The sequence below is a fragment of the Haliaeetus leucocephalus genome, unplaced genomic scaffold (genome assembly GCF_000737465.1).
Source record: "Haliaeetus leucocephalus isolate CR32 unplaced genomic scaffold, Haliaeetus_leucocephalus-4.0 Scaffold195, whole genome shotgun sequence".
Classification (NCBI taxonomy): Eukaryota; Metazoa; Chordata; class Aves; order Accipitriformes; family Accipitridae; genus Haliaeetus; species Haliaeetus leucocephalus.
This window is the reverse complement of record NW_010972631.1, coordinates 7501951-7520462: the sequence shown is the minus strand read 5'-3', so window position 1 is coordinate 7520462 and position 18512 is coordinate 7501951. Positions and strand designations below refer to the sequence as shown.

The 18512-nt window shown below is 42.8% G+C and overlaps 1 protein-coding gene across 1 annotated transcript in view; it reads left to right on the top strand.

Moving 5' to 3' along the window:
• The first annotated feature begins 36 nt into the window (after positions 1-36).
• Positions 37-18512, top strand: part of CD109 (CD109 molecule) — a 77939-nt gene continuing 59463 nt past the window's right edge. The window contains exons 1-3 of the mRNA XM_010565775.1: positions 37-122; positions 441-601; positions 17361-17389. Coding sequence (XP_010564077.1) covers positions 37-122; positions 441-601; positions 17361-17389 — 276 coding nt within the window. The remainder of the gene's footprint in view (positions 123-440; positions 602-17360; positions 17390-18512) is intronic.

The window sequence follows — 18512 nt, the reverse complement described above, 5'->3', positions numbered from 1 at the left end:
CCCAGCGCGGCCGCGGGGCAGCGCGCAGGGAGCGCCATGGCGCGGACCCGCAGCGCTGTCCGCCTCCTCTTCCTCCTCCTCCTCCTCCTCCTCCTCTTCTTCTGCGGCTCCGCGGCGGCCGGGTACGTGGGGCCGGGTGGGCCGGGTGAGCGGGGCGGCTCGCCTCCCCTCCCCTCGCCTCCCCGCCCGGCGCGGAGGCTTCCCCGGGGGCTCCCCGGCGCCCTGTCCGGAACGCGGGCAGAGGAGCGCTGCCTTCTCCCCGTCCTGCAAACCCTGGGTGCGCTCGGGAGCGCCCGGTGGGTGAGCATCCCCTCCAGCCTGCGCAGCGGAGAGAGCTTCGCGACGCGTATCGAACGTTACGAGGTGGAGGCTGTTAACTTTTGGGGGGGATTGTATTTCACTCCCTGCCCTTTCTCCCTCTGCCCGTTTGGATTTTCCAGACCTACGTTCCTGGTGGCAGTTCCCTGGAACATCAGGCCTGGAGCAAACGTGACTTTTGGGGTGGCTCTGCTGCCGGACGGCCCCGCACAGGTCACCGTGAGGGGAGAAGTGATCAGAGATAATGAGACCATCTTGAGTGGGGAGATGGTCTTTGAGAAAGGTAAGAGAATGGAGTTGGCCTGGAAGGATTTAGATCTGCCTTCTGCTACAAGTATTTTGTTGCTCCCCAAATAACGCAGCTTCTAAACGGTACTAAAATCGGAGCTTTATTTTGCCAAGTAGGGGGCACTTACGGGAAAATAATGCTGTACTCTGCTGGCTCTGTGTGCAGGTGGGCAACCGAGCTGGGCAGTGAGTGGTTGCAGGGGTGTGCTAATTCCTTGTAAACTCTGAAAATAAGCAGATAGTAGTGACGCGTGATGGATATGGGGCTTCTGAGGAGCCAGGAAGTACTCTGGTCCCTGTAGAGGAGCCACTGAAGAAGAAGTAGAGGAAGAGGTGCTTACTGGTAGCCTTCTTGTTAAGGTGGAAGGTGGAAGCAACTGGGATAATGATGGAACAAACAAGGTGATACGGCAGCTGGAGCTGGCTGCTTCTCATGCCTTAAGAAAGGGAGAACCTGAGGACAATAGCAAAGTGGAGATGACCGTGTCAGACACCATTACTTGGAAGCTGTGTGCATTTGCAGGCACAGAAATTTTTGAGGATCAAGAACTGAAGTGTGGGACAGCTTGGGGGTTGAAGATAAGTAAATCTTAGAGCAGGCTGGTTTATTGTATGCCCCCTGGGCAGCCGAGGACGTGGTGGCAGTTCTGAGTAGCTGGAGAGCTGAGATATCCTGGCCATTGCTCCTTTTCATAAAGGCCAGCTAGGAACAGAAGCATAGCGATGTTATGCCTGAGATTTGCCCTCTTGAGAAAGAAAATATTTTGTCTGGATAATCCAGCTTTCGAACTGGTCTTAGTATGACACAATATAAATGACACCCAAACTCTAGCTTTTTTTTTTTTTGTCAAAAGTAGAGAGTCTGGGTGCAACATGAGGTCCCAGAAAAATCTACTCTGCTATAATGCACTTTCTTCTTGTTGGTGCCAACTAATTTTTCTATTAATGTCTTATAGTTAATGTAGATGCCTTAATTAGAAGCATCACACCTTCATTTCAAAGCCTGCATGAAAGCCCACCTCTCTTCACAACCTGTAGAGAAGACTGAGGCTTTGAGTGTGATGGAGTGCATTTGACCAGATCAAAAAACTCATGGCCCCATGATGCAGAAAAGCATATCTGATCAAAACTCTTCTTGCTATTTCAAATATTCTGAAAAAGTTTTCCAGAACTATGCATTGGCAGGTTTTACTTCAGTTTGGGTATTGTTCATCCACTCTAATTTTATATTGTTATCAGGTATATGTTCTCTAGCAGCCAGTGTAAAAGCATAAACCTGAGGCAAATTTCCTGTAATGCTATGGCTGATTAAAAAAAAATAAATCTAAATGTTCATTCCTGATTTAAATCAAATTTATACACCTGATCTGTTAGTGTCCAAATCTAACGCTAATAGTTGTGGTGATGTATGCCTAAGGCAATTACTTCTGGAGGATGGATTTGCTAGCACCTAAAATCTGCATGCAAGACAGATTGGCTGTCATGCCTACAGTCCTTAATCTTAAGTCTCCATAACACACTGCATGCCATATTTAGATTTTGCTTATTCAAAAGTACAGACCAAGCCTGTTGGACTAGACATTGCAGAGGATTCAGCAGTGGATAAAGGAACATTCTTACTCTGTAGAGAAAAGAACTTTGATGTGTTTATTATGCTATTCATAGTGAGCTTGCCTTTTTAAGTTCACAATTCCTCTTCAAACCTTTCCTGCCAGTATTTTGATGCAAAACCCAAACCGAAACAAACCCAAACCAACTGATTTATTGTTTTTAAAAGAAAAACTGTCTTCTCCTTTTCTTCCTCTAACTATACTGGCTTTTATTTCCTGCTTCTGTTCTGCTTACCATCAAGTTCAGTGAGCCTTGCATGAGTTTCAACCTGTCTGTTGTTGTCCTTTTCAACGTTAAAAAGGAGACAAGCAACTGGTAATTCCAAGCATGTGAAAATATGTGGATGTCTCTATCTGAACAGCACACAGAATGATGCTTGACACTAGGAGTTGCTGAAGTCAGGGGAACAGGTGTGACACTGTATTAGACTCGATATAGTGAGGAAAAAAGAGAAATGCTGTAGCATGTTACTTGAATTGCATGGACTTATTATTAATCTTTAATCTTTTTCCTGTTTTTTAAATATATATTTGCATTTTCCATGCTTTTTTACTTGATAAATGAAATGACAAAAAAAAAAAGAAAAAGGTGCCAAGCATGCAGTATATTTCCTCTTGCAAAAATCTTGAAATTTAGTGTGTGGCCATCCATTCTTTAAAATCAAGTTATATAATCTGTTAGTCATTTGTTCTCTGTGAACGAATGTGTAAGCAAAACTGTTACGGGCCAGGAGCAAGGGAACTGCCCTGTAACAGAGGATGTAGTGTTGAAAGCGTGTATCCGAAGGTGCTGCAGGAGTGGATCGGATGTGAATAGAGTTACTCAGAGAGAAAGCAGTTTGTCAGAGAGAAAACAGTTTGACAAATAAGATTCTAAAGCTTTAAATTCTTCACTGAAGAGCAAAACAACCTTAAGACAAAATATGTAGCGATATTGTAGCTGTGTTAGTCTAAGAATGTGACTAAAGGAAGACTGGGGGAGGTTTTATTAGGCCAGCTGTTGCAGTTGAAGGAAAAAGCCCAAACATATCTCCAGGCACACAAAATCTTCTTTAAATGACATCATTGCTGCATATATTAGTGCCCCAGAAATGTTGCTTTATCTGTCACTTGGGCCCATTAGGTTACACAGAGTGGATAATACAGTGGTGTTACTGTTCCTGTGGTGCACATGAGTTTGATGACTTTTACTGCCATGTGTCTATGCAAAGTAAGTATTAAGGGAGGCAGAGCGTAGCTGAAGTTGTTGACTGTGCTGAATATCCAGAAAACTGGAACTGCTCGCCTACCTTGGTTAGGCTGTAAATTCAGTGACACTGTTGCCTATGCTGGCTCAATTATGCTCTAGATTTTTCCTTGCATGGTGACAGCAAAAGCAGGGGATTAACTGCTTTGGGAAACCGATCGGACTGAAAATTAAAGTTTTTATTTGGTTGAATATTTTTTTAGGCAGACATGTTCCCTGGTTTGGTGTGCCAACATTTGTGCTGATGCAACTGAGGTGGGCGCAGAGCTGGGAATTGGATGCTGGGGACAGAGGATAGGCTGAGGACACCATTTTTATTAGAAGTGTTTAATCTTGCAGGCCGAGTTCAGCCAAGTACCTAAGCGCAAGAGCTATTACATACCTGTCTAGAAAAGTGCATCTGCAGTTGCTTAAAGTTAAGGATGCGCTCTGGTTCTCCAGCAGCAGCTCAGTATGGTACATGTGCCAGTCTAAATTTCTGAGTTAGCTCTGTAAAAGGATTTTGTTGAATTAGAATCACAGTTATTTTTTCTTTATGTAATATAACTCTTGCTTTATATAAGAAATAGAGTGCTTGCCTTCTGATGGTTGATAAAACATTCACTGTTTTAGTGTTACTGGAAGTGAAATTTTGATATCTGAGTGATTCTTGGGAAATTGTCCATTAAAGAAAGGCTTTAGCAGCGGAGGTTGATTCACATCTTTATTGTGCTTTTCACATAACAAAAGGAAAAGAAATATATTTGTTAATAGGTGGCTAGTTTGTATTCTTTGGAGTGAGGGAGAAAGTCTGGATGCACACACATTTAAAGAAATGCTGATATTTTGAGCTTGGCTCAATATTCCAGAATCCAAATGTACTGCAGCAAGGGAGATTGTTTAAGACCAATGTTTTGGTACAGAAATTAAGTTAATTAGATTAAATGCAGTGAAAACAGACCAACTGAATGTCTGCAAGCAGGATGTTGCTGCTACAGGTAAACTTTGTGTGAGCAAGCACAACCAAAAAAAAAGTCAGTGCGTCACCAGGAGAGAATAGGTTTTCCATTGTCTGGAGCAGACTCCAGAAAAACACAAAGCACTAACTAAAGCTGTTTCTGTGCACTGTATCAAGTCTTGACACATTTTCTGTGGAGATGCAGTATCAGAAAGATCCTCAGCCTGATTGAAAATGACTGCAGAAGATAACAATGGCTTATGTGCAATTTGAGCCGTTGGGTTTTCTGGGTCAACAACAACAACAATAAAAGATGGGAATAACAGACAGGCAAGTTAAATTTTATGCATGAATGTCTTGATTTTCAATGATTACAGTGAAGGGTGACTCTTGCCATGCATATTTATCCAGTCATTGATCAATAAAGATGTAGTTTGAATTGGCAAGAAGTGTTGTCTTACAGGGTTTGCTACCCAGACATTGCAGTGTGTGTTAGTGTATGAGAAACCTTATACCTTAATTGTGAGAGCTTCTGAAAAGTCTGTTTTCCTTGTTGGTGCCGGAATGATTTGGAAAGAGTAAGTAGCATGTAAGTTGAAAAAACAAATTCGTTTTAAGAAAAGCTTTGATGTGTATTGAAGTGTCATCATTTACCCCGCTGCGTAAACGTTTTTAATTCTTCAGAATAAGATTTAGTTAGAGCTTCTGGTATTTAAAGGTACAACATAATGTATTTAAGGCATGGTGAATGAGAACTACTTTGTGAACTGAAGAATGTGGTTTACAATAGCATGTGTAGTTTAGTTCACTGTGAATTACTTCTACGTGTTAATTAATTTGAACTGCTTTTCTGTACTTCAAGAGAGGAGTAAACGTACTTGTTAACAGAGGTTACTGGGCTAGAGCATGGTGAATACTCAGCTAGGATTTACGAAACATGACAGCGTTTGTGAGAAAGTCTGTCAAGCTCAGACATGTAGTGATCATCCATATAGACAATGGAGAGTCTGCTTTTACCAGAAGGCATGTTTTGCATACTTAATGATATGGTTCTGACCACTGTTCTGTGTGAAACAGTGAAAAACACTAGGAATAGTAAGTTGTGAAGTAACAGCTAAATGGGAATGAATGGCCCAAATACACCAGTCCATTTTGTTAACCTTTAGTTGCCTCTGTACCTTATTTCAGAATAAAATGACTGACTCACTGGTGACCACAAAATCTGTGCTGAAAATCTGTGGGGTAGCAGGTTTTGCTGGGAGTTTAGTGGGAGAGCTCCTTTCTGCCTAACTCTGCATCAATGCCTAAAAAGCCAAACAGCAAGAGAGCAGGGGTCCCATGATTTTGTGTCCATAACCTCCACCTCCAAACATATGTGTAACTGTACCTCATGAAAAATAAGTTGTTAAATAGTTAGCATGTGCAGATAACCTATGCAAAATCAGAATGAAGGAAAAGTTTTGGGGAAGGAAGTGTTGGGGCTGGATCCAGAGATAAGGGAGCTAGTAGAGAAGAGGACACTCTCTTACGGGCTTTCGTATTGCTGGAGTACCTATAAGACAAAAAAACAGGTTTCTGTGCCTGTTGCTGAATACATCCTGCTAACAGGCCCATTAAGTAGTTTGCAGAAAAATGGAAGTAGCAATCCCATCCAGTACTTGAGCTTTATCTTATTGATTGGATGCTGTTTGAGATTTGAGGGAAGGAGTCCTTCTGTCACTCAAGGCTTATGTGTTTGTACGCGAGGTTGTTCTGCTCACCATGTTCTTCACTGATATCCAGCCAAGGAGAGTGTGGCAGATCGAGTGCTATAGGCTGTTTCACAGTACCTTGAGAAGGGTGGAATAATTCACTCATAGCAGAAATGGTGGCAGTGGGGCAGGTCTTGCAGAGGAGGGAATATCACATGTGCCAGTGTGGGGTTCCCTGTTGCTACTGTGAATTGGAGGGGCTTTACAGCTTTTGGGAAAGGGAGGAGAGAGAAGAACAAAGTAAAGGCTGTGAATTTTGGGGGAAGAAAATAGTGATGCCAATAAACAACAGGAATTGGGAGGTAAGATGCTATCAGAAACAAGAAGGAAGGGAAGCAAAGGGAGAAAGCTCTTGAGGGATTCATATTAAAGGGGTAAGTACACATTACCCTAACATAGCAGAAAGGTAAGAAATAAACTAAACATGATCTTATCGCTGGCCAAAAAACAACAGAAAAAAGCAAACCCCTGTGTATAAAGTAAAAATGAGATCAGATTACAAAGGTTGGGCTTAAAGGAGTAGCTTGGGTAAGAAAGGACAAAACTGGAAAGGCCAAACCATGAGTAGGAAAGAATGTGAAGGATAAGAAGGCAACATTTTTAAATATCATATTGGTAGCAAGAAAGCTAGCAAAGGATGTGGCTTGCTACTCACTCTGATGAGATGGGCATTGGTCAGTGATGCTGAGAGGCAGTAAGTGTTCAGTTTTGCTGAGAGGATCAACTAACTGCCATGGAAAAGGGTTAAGAATTAAGGCAACAAAAGGGGAAGAACAGGTTAAAGAGTACTTTGGTAAAGTAGATGTTTAGGTTTGATAATATTGCCTGTAGAATATTTAGGGATTTGGCTGAAATAATTTTAAAACTGCTAGGTAAGTTTTGAGAACATGAGTGAAGAGAGAGGTTCTGGAAGATTGAAAACCTGCAGAGAAAATGTGCTCCACCATGGGCTGGCAGGGGTTGTAGGTGGAAAAGAAGTGGGATATTGCTGTATTTTGACGTTAGTAAGGCTTTTGATAGTCTGGCGTGGCACTCTGACAAGCCAGCTGGGGAAGTGAGGACAGCATGGAACTCTTATTAAATACGTTTGGCTGGATGGAAAACAATGTTTGCAAAGTAGATCTAAGTGGTTCACTCAAACTGGAAATGGGTTGCGCTGAAACTGTATTGTACAGTATGACTGACAAGGATGAAAAAGGGAGAAAGTTTATTAGATTAGTGAAGGGGTGGCAAGGATGCTGGGAGGAAGGATTAGATTTTGAGCTCATTTTGGCAATAAGGGAAATGATTAGGAGAAAAACTGGAGTGTGATTCACTAGGGCAACTGCATAGTTCGGCTCTTGAGGAATAAAAGAGTGTGCTTTTACTGGATGGGGAGTGAGGTGAGGCAGCAGTCCTGCAGAAGAGGGAGTGTGTGTGTGGGGTGGGTAATGGTTTAAAGGTACCAAAAAGTGAAAGCTTTTAAGTAATGCTGGGGTGTTCAAACAAGAAGGCAAATGCTATACTCAGTATGTATACACAGAAATATTTTCTGTAAGCTATGAGAAAGTATTCTAGTAATCTTCACAGGTCTAATTAGGCATCCTGGGGAATGCTGTCCCTGATTTGGGGCACTCCTCATGGAGGCTGTGAACCAACTGGAGAAATTCTGGACAGAGCAGAGGGAAGGGTCAGAGATCTTTCAAGAGACAAGTTCAAACTGGACAGAAGAAGGTGGGCCTTCACATGAGATGGAAATAAACTGTGGAACTCAGTGTCCCAGGTGGCGTGGATGGAAAATGTGATTACACAAATTTCTGAGACAAAAGTCCATCAAGGGCCGGTCCAATATAAAGACACTAATTTTGCCTTTTCAAGCCCCAAGCCTCAGATTGCATAGGCTGGGAAGAGTATCCAAGGAAGGGTCACTGTGTACTTGCTCTGTTTTTATGCTGTTCAGATGTCTGTCCTTGACCATTGCTGGAGACAGGACCTTGGGCTAAACTTTTGGTTTGACCCTGGGAGTCTCTTCTACATTCTGGAAAGCATTTGAGGAGGGATGGAGGAATTGGGGTGAAGTGTCGGGAGAATTGTGCTAGGCACCTGGTTATTACGCTTCAGGTACATAAAAGGTAGCTTTAAAGAGAAAGGGGTGGGTGCTAACAGTGGATCTCCACATGGGTCTAGGGTGATGTCCTTAGTGGTGTCTAATTAGAAAGAGATCCAAGCTGAAGTGTTGAGGGTTATAGAAGTAGCTGCAGAGGGTTATAGAAGTACCTGCAGAGGCAGGAAGCAGTTGGGAAATTCATGGGTCTTCAGTCATACACAGGTGACTTGTCTTCTCATGAGACTCTCATGACTATCTGCACTGGCAGTGTTGCTGGTTCCCATGCTCTGCTATCCCTGACTACCTGTTTGTGAAGGCAGAGTTAAGATCCTATCTGCAGAGGTTGAATAATACACAGCAAGAGATGTTGCTGGCTCACCTAGATTCACTGCAGTCCAAATAAGTAAGTGCATAGAAAACGTGGCCAGAGTGACAGGCTCCTTCTCCCTTCTCTCTTCCTGGAGGTGCAGCTGTGAGGTCCAGGTGCTTGTTTTATATGGTTAGGGATTTATATTGCCTTTATTTACCGATGAAGGAAGTCTCTGGTAATGTTTTTATACATCTAAATGATTTTGTGATCTCAGAAAAGTTACGTGGATTTGTCATCACAGACTCTGAATGCATTCCAGAAATTGAAGAAAACCAATATGTAAACAAACCTTCATTCACTCCCTCTAAGACGAAACTTAAATAGTTCCTGAATGTTTATTTGCAGTGAATGAGTTTGAGAGGTGTCTTGAGTTTGAAATTTTGCTCCAGTTGCAGCAATTGATGTGATGAGGGTGGTTTTAGTACCGCCAAATCTCTGCCATAGACAGGCTTAGCCACATTTTGTCCTAGTATGATTTCCCTATGTAAACTGAAAACTACAGCTGCTTTAAATCGCAGTGATAGTGGCTTTGTGTGTGTTTATTTCATGGACATCAGAATGGATAATAATGATGGCCAATAGTGCCTTGAAAGCCGGATGTGCCTTTGAGTTTGTGTATAGTCACCGAGGGAAAACCGAAGTGAATGAAATGAATTTCCCATTTAGTTGTGTAAAAGGCTTAAGTCTGAGATTATTCTGAATTGTCTGCATAGTTTCATAGACTGGATCTGACGTCAAAAAAGTTTTCTCTGTAGTATTCAAAACTTGTCTTGCTAACAGCTGTAAATTTATAATTCATGGGAATATAGTTGTTTGGGTATGGTAGGCATGACTAAAAGTCCATGGATGGCTCTTAGAGGCTGGTCTCAGGAAAAAGCTGAAAAGAGCCTGTGCTTGTGTTTAAGCATCTGGGGTGGTAGCTGCTGGATAGCTGTCAGAAGGTCTCTGATTAAAGAGGTGATTTAGTTTTAGAAATATGAAGCTGTTTTGTTTTCTTACCTGGCATGTAGTGTATCAGATAAACCACAGAGTGTTCTAAGTATTGTGTTCTTGCAACTGGCTGCTCTCTGACCACTCAGCTGGAAGTGGTATAATCCATCGAGTTGGTTGTTTTACTGCAGAAAACTGAGTGGAGAATTAAATGTCTGAAATATGACCTAAGTCTAAAAAGAAATTAGAAGGGCCAGTCTGCAGGAAACTTGGTGCTTGCTTGTGGAAGGGATTGTGGATGCGGCAGGGCAAGGGAAGGGTTGGGTCGCCCAGCATCAGCAGCGTCTGTCTGTCTGTCTGTCTGAGGGGCTGGGAGGTGGTGGTTTTCCCCAGGGGTGGATCTGACAGTGCTCGTGAGGGAAGAAGGGCTGAACTGGTAAAAGGGACAAGCAGGGAGGTACCACGACTCCTTTGCCATGTGAAGTAGAAAGACACAGGGAATGCTGTGGTGAAGGGGACAAAGGAAAGAAGGACAGCACCCCTTCTCTTCACACCTTCTGGTAAATCTGTATCTATTCTGTCCTGACCACGAGTGTTTCTGGTTGTGCTTTCTATGATTGTTTCCACCACTCTTCTTATCATGGTGTAAAAGCAGATTGGGGAAACACCTTTGGAGTTAGCTGGGGGAAGGTTTTTTTTTTTCATGAATTGTCCTGGTTGTCTGGAAAATAGCCCTACACTCTTGTGGTTTAACTCAGCCAGCAACTAAGCACCACGCAGCTGCTCACTCACTCCCCCCACCACCCAGTAGGATGGGGGAGAGAATCAGAAAAGAAGGTAAAACTTGTGGGTTAAGAACAGTTTAATAGAACAGAAAGGAAGAAACTAATAAAGATAATAATAACAATAATAAAATTACAATAATAATAATAATAGAATTGGAATATACAAACCAAGTGATGCACAATGCAATTGCTCACCACTCACTGACTGATGACCAGTTAGTTCCCGAGCAGTGATCCCCCCACCCCCGCTCCCCCCAGTTTGTATACTGGGCATGATGTCACATGGTATGGAATACCCCTTTGGCCAGTTGGGGTCAGCTGTCCTGGCTGTGTCCCCTCCTAACTCCTTGTGCTCCTCCAGCCTTCTTGCTGGCTGGGCATGAGAAGCTGAAAAATCCTTGACTTATTTGGTATAAACGCTACTTAGCAACAACTGAAAACATCAGTGTGTTATCAACATTATTCTCATACTAAATCCAAAACATAACACTATATCAGCTACTAGGAAGAAAATAAACTCTATCCCAGCCAAAACCAGGACAAATGTCCTTCCAGATTTTTCTTCCTATCCAAAATACATACTTTTCTTGTGTTTTCAAAAAAAAAAAAAAGGAAGCATAAATGCCAAAGCCTAAACTGTCCAGGGAGTGAAAAATATTTTTTCTTCATAAAAGAAGGCCTGCAGATCTGTCAAGTTCATAGTTTTCTTTAAATGTGTTATATTCCTCATCTATTATCCTAAAATTAGCACCCAGATTATCACTGGTTAGTTATGCAAGTAGCCCAAAATACATAACGTGAGCCACTGCTGTTAGGTTATGGCTAAATTTGGGCCAGACAATAGAAGGAGGGGCAATACAGGACTCAAACGCATGCAATAGGGATTGCTAGTGGACATCAGTATACGGGCAGTATTAGATCAGTATTTCTGTCCTATTAAACTGTCTTTATCTCAACCTATGAGTTTTACTTTTTTTTCCTGATTCTCTGCCCCATCCCACTGAGTGCAGGGGGAGTGAACGAGTGGCTGTGTGGTACCTAGTTGCTGGCTGGGGTTAAACCACGACAACATTGAAGAACATTATTTTTTATTTCACAGTAGAAAAAATTCCATTTACCACTGCAAAGACAATGCTTTTCTGTAAACATTTCCTAAGCACGGATATGTGAACACAGCTGCCAGAAGAAAGATGTGGCATCATTTCAGTAAATCAATCTGAAGTGATTCCAGTTATATTTTTCTGTTCTCACACTGGACTAAGAAGGAATGAGGATATAGGTAGAAAAGGTTAAGTGAGAAAGTCTGTTTGTAGTGATACCTGCCTGCCACATGAGCTAGAATATAGAGTCAAGACCTGAGTTTGTGTAAATTAGTTAGAGACTGAAGTGCTGCTGTACTGATTTATATTGACAGAAGCTCTAGTTCACTGTGCCAAGCCATACAGTCATTTTTCTGGAACCTCTATAATTTTTGGGGAGCGGAAGCTGAAATATTTACATCTAGTCCTAGTGCTGGTGGGATCAGCTCAAGAAGGGGTAGCCTAAGTTTCTGGGTTTGGGTCAGGCCCATGCAGTGGGAAGAATGTAAGATGCCATCGTTTGTGCAGCTCTCCATAAGTCTAAATAAACGTGCATGTATTTGGCTCTGTAGATTTTCTCCTATTTGCTTTGCTGATAACAATACTATTAGACCTCCAAAAAATGGCATGGAGACAAGGTACGTTAAAAAGATGACTTAATTTCCTACTGCTGTTTATACTGGTGACATGTCAGTACTACACTGCTTTTGGTTCCTCTTCTGGACTGTCCTAAATGCCAAGGACTCTGAGGAAAAGGAGGCAGGACAATGTGGCGTTTGTTTCCACAGTATTTCCATGTATTTCCTCAGTGCAGTATTTATTGAATGAATACAGTACAAGCTTCAGGAATTCTGTGAGAGAAATGATTTTGCGAGTGACGAGGAAGGATATTTTTTCTTGAAGGATCATGTGACTTCTGTGAGGATTTTTTGGTTGGTTGTTTTTTAACTTTCCTCAAGATTAGCCTGGAACAGTCCCCTGATTTTTTTCCTGCCTCCTCCTTTAGCTAGGGCATGGCTCCCAGCTGGGAGTTTTCTTTAACTAATCCCTTGCGGTAGCAGGGGCCCATGCTCTCACTCTCGCCTGGTCTTTCCCCTCCGTGGCCCGTTGCAGTGGCGCTGGTTAGTCCGCTGCTGCGGAGAGCAGACGTGACAAGGCAGGAGGAAGCGTTTTGTGGTCTGCAATGCATGGTGCAGGTGGCGTGGCTGTTCCGGGCTCCTTTCTAAACCTACTTCTACTGCCTGGAGTTAGTTACCTGTGATCGTTGGGAGCTATATTTAATAACTGAAGGGATCCCTTGCAGGGATGTGCCGAAAGAGGGTGACAGCTGTTGCCATTTTTGGGGACACTGGACTCGACTGATGTCATGTGTAAATCATGTGGAATTGTTATACACTGCATGTGGGTAAAAGTGTCCAGCTGCCTGATAGCAGAGCTTCCAGCAGAGCAGTGCCATGTGCTAGCTGTTGGACCCTGGTTAACTCCTTACAAACCTGACATTGCTGTACAATTAAAATGTAAATTTAATTCATCAGGTGGACAGAAAAATGTGGTGAATTTCAGCAATTCAGCATTGACATAAAAGAAATATTTTGCCTACGGCTCTTGTTTGAGCACATCCGAAGCCATCCCTGGGCGTAGCTCAGCAGAGCTCCAGGGGATTGATTGCAGCTTGGTAGTCTCTGAGAACATGGGAGAATCTTGCATGACAGGGAAATTCACCACAACGCCAAAAAGTTTCGGATCTGCCCAGGCTGCTCAGTTCCTAACAAAATAATTACATAGTGACATGAATTGGAAGATTACCTCATGCCCCGGAGCCTCTTTTATGATTTTCACTGGCTGGGAACGAGACGGCGCTCTGGGCTTTATCAAGGCAGCCGGGGAAGCTTTAGCTCCCTAAAACCGCTTCAGAAGGTAAAATGCTTCCCAAGTTGCGCAAAGGACAAGTGACTGTGATTTAAATCTCCCTCCTCTCCAACTGCTTCCCCCTCTATCAGGCTCAGACCTGATGTTAGGTCTCCCAGGCCTGGGAACGTGGAAGAAACTCAGTATTTCTACCTTAAGATTTCTGTCTTTTGCATGCTAGTTGTTCTCCAAATGGGCGGAGGCAAGCAGGCACTGCCCTGATGAGAAAGCTGAAAAGTACGTGCCCTGTTACGTGAAAGGTTGCTTTGAAAGCTGTTAGATGCTGTGCAGGGCGATGTGTAGCAGTCTCCTTCGGCGCTCTGCCCTTGCGGTGCGTCTGTACTAGCGTGTTTGCATTGGCGTGGGTAAAGATGGAAATAGAAACCCCGTGGTGTGGGCTATGGTATGAATATCAGATTTGTGCTTGGTGTCTCCCAACGTACTGAAGTCACTGCTATAGCCGTTGCTGTAATTAGCTGTGTTGGATAGATTAAAGCTAGTGTAGCAATACTCACGATGTGCATATCCACTCAGATGTGTGTGGTACAGAAAACTATGTTCCTGTTCCTTGTTAATAACTGATTATCAGCAGTGACAAAGGTTGTTTTTTTCTGGTGACGGGTTGTGGTCTTACAAAGCCCAGCTTTAGCACAGCCTTATTTCACAGATGGATGGGAACTAGAGCAGGGTTAGGCTTTTAGTTTACAACTGAGAGAAATTTCAGGGGGTAGCTTTATACCATCTCTGCTGTTGCTAGTTACCCTACATCCAGCCTCCTTTACCAGTGAAATATCATAATCCTTTAAAAAAAATTCTTCCTAGTTAACAGTAACTCTGTCTCTCCTGAGTTGGGCAGACCTAAGTTTCCCTTAGCTAAAATGATGTCTCTTTTATTGTGATTGTTTGGGCATGGAGTTGTTTGGGTAGATGTTGGGAATAAATATATCAGTGAGTGGAGAGGGGTTTACACTGCCTACGAATCGGGTACTCTGCAGGACTGTGTAATTCCTCTCCTGTAGCTGGTGGTTGTCCTGTAGCCCTGGGTGCCAAGCAAGCTTGGCCAAGCGTGGGGCTCCCTGCCACTGTGCAGTGGGGCAGGGTGCCCTCTCTGCTGCCTACTGAGAAAAGAAGTGTGTATTTTGCCTGGGACTCCTGTCTTGAAAACCTTAAAGGCTGGTGGGGTTGCTCAGAGTCAGTGACTGCATGGGCTGCTTTTCAAGTGAAGAGGAGAGAGGGATGATAGGAAAAAAAACCGTGGCTTTGACAGTAGCATAAACATGCTGTGGAAAGAACTGTGTTGCTTAGGGCCCGATGCCACCCATCTGTGTTAAGCTTTTGAATACCAGAATGAAGTACTGGAGTGTGCTACCCACAAACTTCATTTGTGCGATGTGAGTCATTTGGTTTAACCCAGGTTATAACTTGAATAGGTGGTACGTGTTGGACGGGATTTTTCCTTTAGCACTCTGGCAGCAGCCAGGACAACCTGTGTTCAGTCCATCGAGACTTCCTTCTGTTTGCCACTGTCAAAGGAAAGAATTCCTTGACTTTTAAAATTGACATTTACTGGAGTTCAGGAGTCAAGTGATTGTTTCATCTTGGAATGCTGTTATGTCCAGGATCAAGAAGGACGTAAATTAAATAAACTAATTAAATTTTTTTTGCTTACTCCATGAAACAAATAAGTAAAAGATAGGTATAAACCCATTGCTTTTTAGGAGATACAAAAAGTCTAACTGAATGGAATCAGCAGAAGAAAATATGAGTCAATATGAGTCAGCAGTGTGACCTAGCAGCCAAAAGGGCAAACCACATCCTGGGGTGCATCAAACACAGTATAATCAGCTGGTCAAAAGAGGTGATTATCCCGACGTATTCAGAGCATTGGTGTGGCCTCACCTCGAGTACTGTGTGCAATTGTGGGCCCCACAGTTTAAGAACAATATTCAGGTACTCGAACGCGTCCAGAGGAAGGCAATGAAGCTGGTGACAGGGCTGGAAGGCATGTCCTATGAGGAGCGGCTGAGGACTTTGGGCTTGTCTAGTTTGGAGAAAAGGAGGCTGAGGGGTGACCTCATTGCTCTGTACAGCTTCCTGAGGAGGGGACGTGGAGACGGAGGTGCTGAGCTCTTCTCCCTGGGATCCTGTGATATGCCTGTCAGTGTTTAAGAGGCGTTTGGACAATGCCCTTAATAACATGGTTTAAATTTTGGTCAGCCCTGAAGTGGTCAGGCAGTTGGACTAGATGATCATTGGAGGTCCCTTCCAGCTGAAATATGCTATGCTATTCTATTCTATTCTATTCTACTCTATTCTATTGTAAAATACATTACATAATTAAAATAAAAGCTGTGGCACTAATGGCTCCATGATGTAATGATATCCAGGAGCTTAACAGCACATATATTTTGATTCTAAAAATATATGAGGCCACATTATCTAAAATAGTTACAATAAGTTATATTAACCCACATACATTAGTATGTTAGTTACTTATTACCATGGTGATGTAATGCAGTGAGGATGGTTAATTCTGGGTGCTCCTTTGCTTAAGGGTGGTAAATCCTGTGCATGGTTTTGAAAATTTTAGCTTTTATCTGAGCTGCAGAATCAATGGAAAATAATAACTCGGGTGGAGTAGAGAACTGGATAGATTGTAAAGGTGTTTCAGTCTGTGTGAATGTAAAGGAAAATATTCAAGTGGAGAACATGGACATCAGACCCCACCAAACAGAGAAGTAATGTTGCTGTAGAGTGGAGTTCATACTTTTGAAGCCCTGCAAAAGGTATCGCACATCTTCTGTCAACCATGTAAGGGAGGAAGGGGTGTAGTGGATGTATCTGGTGCAGAGGAGGCTGAGAGCTGGTGCCCAGTGAAGAAGCAGCTTTAGGTTGTTGTAGAGGCAATGGCTCGGCACAGACGTACTGCCACACTGCTGGCTTTGTTTCATAGCAGTGAAACCACCAGGTAGGAGGTTACCGCTAGAGGGAATGGCCAGTTTTTTGCCATTTTGCCTTTCTCTAATAACGTGTAGTTTAAAGTCTTTTCCTTTTTTATTCCTTCTAGAAAGTTGTTAATCTTGATAAAAATGACTATGAAAAGTAGTCGCCTGCTAAACTGCAGAGGAGATTAATGCAAAATATCCTGGGTTTCTCTTACATGTGAAGGAGTTGCAGAATCAACTTCTTTGCAGAAGCAGAAGGATGCTTTGGTCTTGGGGCACTGGTACCTGAGAGGGTACTTGTTCTCAGGGACAGCAGTGCCAAACCATACCCTCCTTGTTCAGGTAGCTCCCACCTGGGACACTGTTGGTACCCTCACACCATTATTTAATTGGAACACTGCATTTCAGTGTTTCTGGGCTGTTCTGCTCTGGCTGGTTCTTTTAGCAGATTTGGGATGGTAGTGATTTTTAGGCAGTTGCTGAATCTGGTAGCCTGATGGTGGGGTGTTAGTGTCTCTGACTGGGGTATTGGGGTTCCCCCCTGCTGGTGTGCCTCTGGGCTTGTGGTGATGGGTGAGTGATGGGCTATGTGCTCTCCTGGCATGGGGCTGGGTGTTACGGGGGTTCCCCCACCTGCCATCCTTCCTTCGTGCTCCTTCATGCGTCTGTGGAGATGAGCAGCTTCTCCCATAACCTAATGGTGGCTGACAGTGGTCTTGACAGGACTTGGGAGGAATAAATGTGGGGAGTGAGATGTTGAATGAAGTATAAACACAATATGTCAATAGTGACTAATGCAGCAGTTGGTCCAGGCTCTGTATTTTTTAGTTTCATGTCCAGACGGTGTTTGGCAGCAATCACCTGGCAGATATGCATGTGCATGCTGGCCAGCTGGTTGCAGCCATTGCATGTGTGTTGGCTGGATGGTCCATGTGCCCTGAGCTCCAGAGTAGCCGCATCAAAGGAATTCGGTTGTCCGATGGGTATTATGGACAGTGTGGGAATGGGGGAGGAGCACTGCTCTTCTAATTAACCTGATAATGTTGATGTTTGGGTAAGTTTTTTATAAGGTTTCTGACAGTGTGGTATTTCTTCTTTTTTATTCAGATTCCTTTGGGACTCTTGTTCTTCCAGTAGTAAGTATTTCTTTCCTCCTTCCTCAGAAAATGTTGACTGACTGTAACTTTTCACCAGTTGGTGTTGATGAGATGATGGATTTTGTATGTGATCCTAGCTATTTTCACATTCTCAGATGAGTGTATTTACTGACCAATAAGCCAAGGAGTTTTCAGGTCAAGTGCTTTGTACTTGTTACAAGTAATTACAGGATTTGGGAGCTGATTTCTAGCATCAGCACAAGCTATCATAAAACTTGAACACAGAACTTTGCTCTGTGGTTTTTTTTGAATGGCTGATACCTACATCTCTATTTCAGACACACCATGAGGGCTAATTAGAGCCAAAAGAATTGTGCAAAGCAATAATTGAGAAGTATTAAAATAAAAATGTATTTATACACAGTCTTCTTAAGGATTTGGAAATGCACGTTCAGTGAAAGTACATAATAAGCTAACTAGTCAACAAAAATGTATAATATCAAATTGTGTGTTGAGTATGAATCGTGAATTTATAATCCTGGATGTTTATCTTGAAAATCTGGTCTAAAGAATTACGTATTTGTGTCAGGAAAAAGTTTTACCAAAGTCTTTATTTTTTTCAACATCTATGAGTATCCCTAAATCCAGTGGGTTTAAATTCTGATCTGAAATAAGCTGTATATCTGATGAAATAATCTGGAAACGTTTGATAGATGGATAATCAATGACAATGAGCAGCTCAACATTATGAAGCCTACTAGGTTAAAATGCATGTGTACAAACTGCAAATTAGCAAACATAGAAAATTCAGTTTAAAAAGAAAAAGATTAAATTAACAAATTCCTTGATATAATCTGGCCAGGTCTTAAAATTAGGCGAGGTGAATTCCTCCCTCTCTGGCCACTATCTGAAGTGATGAAAACTGACTCATTTTTTAACAGTAAGATGTTTTTTTCATTTGTGTAGCCATGGTAGACTTATGTTCTGCCCAAAGTGTAGTTGGCTGGTAGCAGAAGGTGGGTAATGAGTTTCTGGTTTCAGCCGTCATCTTTTCCAGAGGAAACAGTAGCTTCCTTGTCTGAGGTGCTCGTGACGGTGGCTGGTGTGGTCAGGAGAAGTACGTGAGATGGCCTTTTTTTCTTTTACATTAGGAGTGCCGAAA